Genomic DNA, 5,722 nt, shown 5'->3' with positions numbered 1-5,722 from the left:
ATTAGCAAATTACTTTGAGTTGCCATAACTTTGCTACTACAACTTTGAACTGTGGAATTAATTATTCCCGTTTAAGCAAGTTGCTGATGCTGCTGATTAAATCGGGCAGAGACTTTGGTGAACCTTCCAAGCTGGAACGAAGATAAACACAAAACCACGTATTAATCCCGAGCCAGTCATCCAATCATAAAGCAGTAAATTGCAGACTACATGGTGTCATTTTAATTTGCGTCACACGCTATCATCCTCTCCACTCGATTTAAAATTTTGCATATAGCTCTTTCATCCTAATCCTCTATATCTTCATTCTTCACTTCAAACTGTCTTCGAGTTTTTCATTCATTGCACCATCTCCAAGGAAAAATAGCTGCATCAGTTTATCAGTCATCGCCATGAAAGTCCTGCTTAATCTAGAACCTTCTTCTCTCTTTCCCACGCGCTCGATTTTTGCCGATAGATCCCGAAGCTCCACTCGCTTACCGGTTCTGCTGCTCCCCAAGCTCTGTCGCCGCCGATGGATCGTGCGGAGGTTGTCTTCGCCGGCGAGAGCGGTGCTGGATTCCGCCCCAGTCGAGCAGTTCGAGATCCCTGAGTTCGATTTTCGGAACCCGGCTCTATCTTCCTCGTACCGTGATCCAGCAATGCCGAAGCCGAACCAAACGGTGTTGGAAGCCCAGGCTAGGGTTTGCACTGGACCCACGCAGACTCGCCCACTCGACGAGGAACAAGCTTTCAGGGTCTTTGATACAATTCTGAGATCAGGTTCTTCTTCCTTTCCTTCCATTCAATACGTTACAGTCGTTTGTAATCATAGCGGAATTCCAATTCTTACATGTTACTAATTTATGCTAAGTTTGACAAATCAAAAGCTTAATTCATTCCTGGTATGGATTAACTTATTTTGCTATTCATCTAATCAAATTTGAACATGCTAATTTTTCTGATAATATGTTATCTTTAATCTTAGCTAGGGGAGAGCTGAAAGACGAAGACGAAGTTTCAAAAGCTCAACTTGGAGCATTTTTTGCGGGGATGACAATCCGTGCGAATGCATTTCCAGAAGCGACGCAATGGAGCGAGGGGGAAACACGTGCTATGAAGACTTTCTGGCCACTTCTAGTCAGGGCACTTCCTTCTGACGTGATATTTGTGGCGGACCCTGAAGGATCGATGATGGGGTTGGGTAGCTCAATCGGGCCACAATATGTTGGTAATGGCACCAGTGAGATGAGATTGGTTGGTGCTCTTAGGGAAGTGCTGGCTGGAGGCCATCTTGGGTTTGAGGAAGTCCAAGGTGTGTTGAAGGAAGTTCTACCCTTCCAAGAGGGAGATGGAAAACCACCACAAGGAGTAAGTGAGGCATTGCTTTCCGCATTTCTAATAGGTCAACGCATGAACAGGGAAACTGACCGTGAACTAAAAGCATACTGCCTTGCATTTGATGATGAATATGGTATTAGTTTTAATTTGATTATTTGGTTCTGGCCAGAACTTAGCCACTTCTCTTAAATCTTTGTTGTTAATATATTATAAGTTGATTATCAGGCCCTGCTCCTATTGCTGATGTCAGATCCCTGACTCATTATGGTGAGCCTTATGATGGAAATACACGCTTCTTCAGGAGCACGCTATTTGTTGCTGCAGTTAGATCCTGCTATGGAGAATCTTGTCTACTTCATGGTGTAGACTGGATGTCACCCAAGGTGTGTCAATTATTTCCCCTATTGGATGTCGTGGTTGTTTTAGTACCAAACTAAGATTGTGCTATTGAAGTTAATTTTGTCCATGCACATTGTATTGTATTATTCGCAGCATATCTACCTTAATATTTCATCCAGGGAATTAATTTTTTATTTATGAAATAAACATTTGGCTTTCAGGGGGGTGTAACTGAAGAGCAGATGTTGAAGTATATGGGGGCAAATATAAGTTTATCCCCTTCAAAGGCAAAGAAACTTCTTGAGGTCCTTCAGTTTCCTGCAAATATTTGTTGCACCACCAATATTTTTTTTAGTATCTTCTTTTAGCCACTGTATATAATATCTTTGTGCATTCTTTTCAGGATGATGAAGTTGGTTTTGCTTATGTAAGTCAGCGTGATGCTCGTCCATCTCTGTATGAAAATCTCACCAAATGTTATCACTCTAATCCTTGTTAACTTTTGGAGGGGATTTTATTGGAAACTTTATATGCTTTCCTTTTGAAGTTTTTAAAATGTTGATAGATAGTTCCATTAAGTAAAGAAGCTCAGTCCTGGTCATTCATCTTCGTGTAGACATATGGAATATTCTACTATACTTTCCTTCGATCCTTTAGTTTCTCTCTTGATTCAATTTAGTTTCTTTAGTTAAAAATTATGGGAAATAGTTTTGATTTTCAAACAATGTAAAATATCTCCTGTTAGCTAGGGCCAAGTTGCTTCCTATTTGAAGTGAAATCATAAGTACCAAATAGGGACCTTACTACTATATTTGAAACTTTTGGGTACTATTTTACATCGTCTAAAATCTGTAGGGACGTCTTGAAAGTTGAAATAGTGTGAACAATTAACAATGCGAAATAAATGAAAATGAGTAATTTTTAACATAAATTATAATGCTATTTTTGGAAATGTCCATTATGGTTTTGCTATCTATATGTATATTCATTATAACAGTTATGTCAGAATGAAGTTGGTTGAACCTGTTATTTTTTCTGCAGCTACTCTCTAGTTAGGATAAGGGAGCACATAAAGAAACGTCCTCCACTTGCAACGACTGAAAAGGTTCAACAATATGTAAAGGTAGCACCCCGAGTCCGAGTAGCTTATCTTGTTAGCAGCTGTTCATCTACTTTAGTTTACTATCTTTAATTTTAGGTATGATGTACCATAATGATAATATGCAATTAGTTCTCTTTTTTTTTTTTTTGGGGATGTGGGAAGAGGAGGAAAGGGGCCCCGGGGGGGGGGGGGGGGGGGGGATTTGCTACCTGTTCTTATATTTAAGCTGTTCTTTATTATTATTTTTTAAAACAGGCCAGTGGTAAGGAAGCTATGGTTGCTGGATTTTACCATGAAGGTTATGAAGAGCCATTGTTAATGCTCATGAAAAGAAGGGGTATACATTCTGGTTTAGTTGTGAAGGTCGGAATTCACCAGAGTTGGTGAACCATTTTGACTTTTTTTTCCCGATAAACTATGTTGTATCATAATTTTGTCATATATATATATATATATATATATCAAGATAAGTCACCTCATGTAATCTTAGTTTATGGGGGATGCTCTTATTATAGGGAGAGGAAGGAGCTCTTTCAATGACTACAAGATTGAGATCAGTTAATGCAAGCAAGGGACTTCCTGTGAACTACTGTTCAGGGTTCCGTTCACTTAACATTCCATCCACTTCTGAACCTGGTGGTATGTATTTGGCCTCTTTGTTTTCTTATATATTACCTGCTTAAAAAATTATCTGATTGGACTGCTAAAACTTGCTAATACTTAGTTGACTGCATTGTCCAATGCCATATTCTGCTTAAACAATTTATTTCATTTTTCAGGAGTGACACGTCAAGGTTTTCATCTTGAGATTAATGCTAAGGACTATGGTTTCCAACCTACAGACACACCAAGAACTGATAGATCAGTAAGATTTTTGTGGTGTTTTCCTTTTTCGTTCCATTCTATCCTGCATCATCTACATGGAAGAAATATGCTCGCTATTCGCTTTCTTTAATAGCATGATCTAAATTTTTCTGTTGCTTGTAGTGATGTTTATTCTTTATATCAAGCATTACAATGCTTTTTAAGTTCAACATATATGGGACAGTGAGAAACTATTTAATACTAATTCTTGACAAAGAACTAGTTTGTTTGTTAGTTGAAACAGATGATGTGAAAATTGTAGGAGCTTCAGGGATAATGATTGAAGTTAGTGAAGGAGGAGGAGGAGTAAAATTGGAGAGGGGAAGAGCCAAGCGGGAGAAGGTTAAATCAATAAGATGAACCCCTATAATTACCCAATTAAAACTTACACATGTAAACCTGAAGCATTTTATATTCATGTAGCAGAGAAGCTCCCAAGCATTCTGACTATGTTAGGGAAAGAAACCTTCTTTAAATTACCAGCTCTATATTGATGACATCATCCATAGAAGATAAAACCTCTGCCGGATACATATGCAAATTCTCTAATTTGGCAACACCTGTTTTATATTGGGCATCACGGGACTTTTTCATTTCCTATTATGCAGCAGATTAATAGACTAGTTGACTGTTCAAGCTTGTATGTCCTTTCAACCGCATGAATTTTGTCTAATAATGTTAATGGAGTGGTAATAGACTAATAATTGTAAGCAATAGACTGAATTCAAAGTGAGGAAACAGTTATCAAAATGTAAAAGGTAGGGAAAGCGAATGTGAGATTAGTCGAGGTGGGAGGTACTTTGGGTCCTTAAGCAGAGAGAGAGAAAGAAAAAAAAAAGGGGGGGGGGGGGGTCTGGTTGTGGGAGTTCTATCTCTTTTCAGAGACCTCAGGTGGGTTGGATCAAATTAGGCCAGTTCCTTGCAATAAGACCTGATTAAGAGTGGTTAATTCCATGGAGACCCAAAAAAAAACTTTAGTAAGGAATACTAGTAAAATATGTTGTGGTTGCAATTTCTGAGCTATTAGAATGATCTCTTCCCAAGTTTAGTCTTAATTATATTTTCGTAGGCTCTGAAGTATTCTTCTGTTGTGAACTCTACCCAGCTTTGAAACAAATGTTTGAACAGCAACTGTAATACTTAAATAGTCTTTCATCCATGTATGTTTTTGCTGCTTTTCTCATTAATGTGTAGAATAACCAAGTTTATTTAAATGTTATAGTTTGATCTATCTATTTTGGATTTGTTGAGAGTTTTGTTCTTTTGGTGTTGTATTCAACTGTTACTGCCTCTCCAAACGATTTTGTTCTGTGATATGATATAATATCACTCGTAATAAGCACCTCATATTTAGCCACTCTTCTGGTGGCGAGAGCCAAAGTTGTTTGACTGACATTTTTGTTTCGGTATGAAACTTAAGGTCTCAAAGAACATTGAATTGGGCTTAGAAGCTCTTCGTGGAGAAAAGGGACCAGCGTATGATCGAATTGTTCTGAATGCTGGCATGGTGGATCACCTGCTTGGAGCTGATGGTGCAGAAGACGTGTCTGTTTCCCTGGATAGAGCTAGAGAGGCCATTGACAGTGGCAATGCTTTGAAACGGCTCCTAAATTATATCAAGATCTCTCACAAAGTGGATTGAATTAGTCTCAAGTGGTTGAACATTGCCTATATAACCTTTCTGTACAATTGGTGAATAAACGAAGGTTACCCTTTACCGTTCCCGATCCAAAAAGGAGGTAGAAAACAGAACTAAAGATAAACCAAAGGGTTGATTATTTTTGCACATGCTTTTGAGGTTTAGGTTATCTTCATACAATTGTACAAGATTGTCCATTATACTAACGAAACACCGATAGATGCCTTGGTCAATTGTCAACATTTTTCAGCAGTCTTAGTCTAGATACTGGAAGTGAACATAGATACTGGAAGTAAACATAGGTAATTCCATTCGCGTTGCCGAGAGATTTTGAAACTTTACTCACACACTGTCTTGGATCGTATTTATAGTTTATTCATTTTATTGTATACTTTCGTATTGTCAATTTGACCTACATTTTTAGCATAGCGTATGATTTTGACTCTACTATTTAGTCT

The 5,722-nt window shown here is 38.2% G+C and overlaps 1 protein-coding gene across 3 annotated transcripts; it reads left to right on the top strand.

Moving 5' to 3' along the window:
- Positions 1-262: 262 nt before the first annotated feature.
- LOC130969665 (uncharacterized) lies at positions 263-5,722 on the top strand. Of its 3 annotated transcripts, none has more exons than XM_057895508.1 (10): positions 263-762; positions 968-1,453; positions 1,546-1,703; positions 1,881-1,964; positions 2,063-2,115; positions 2,701-2,782; positions 3,017-3,124; positions 3,277-3,400; positions 3,541-3,626; positions 3,888-4,436. In XM_057895508.1, exons 1-10 carry the CDS (start codon positions 393-395, stop codon positions 3,900-3,902), a joined length of 1,566 nt encoding a protein of 521 aa, XP_057751491.1. In that variant the 5' UTR covers positions 263-392; the 3' UTR covers positions 3,903-4,436. The 3 variants fall into 3 exon arrangements, with proteins under 3 accessions (XP_057751491.1, XP_057751489.1, XP_057751488.1); XM_057895505.1 differs by lacking the exon at positions 3,888-4,436 and adding an exon at positions 5,046-5,721 and having other exon boundaries at positions 268-762; XM_057895506.1 differs by lacking the exons at positions 3,017-3,124; positions 3,888-4,436 and adding an exon at positions 5,046-5,722 and having other exon boundaries at positions 264-762.

Source organism: Arachis stenosperma, chromosome 3 (assembly GCF_014773155.1).
Source record: "Arachis stenosperma cultivar V10309 chromosome 3, arast.V10309.gnm1.PFL2, whole genome shotgun sequence".
Classification (NCBI taxonomy): domain Eukaryota; kingdom Viridiplantae; phylum Streptophyta; class Magnoliopsida; order Fabales; family Fabaceae; genus Arachis; species Arachis stenosperma.
Note: the sequence above shows the minus strand (reverse complement) of the source record. Positions and strands in the feature narration are given on the sequence as shown.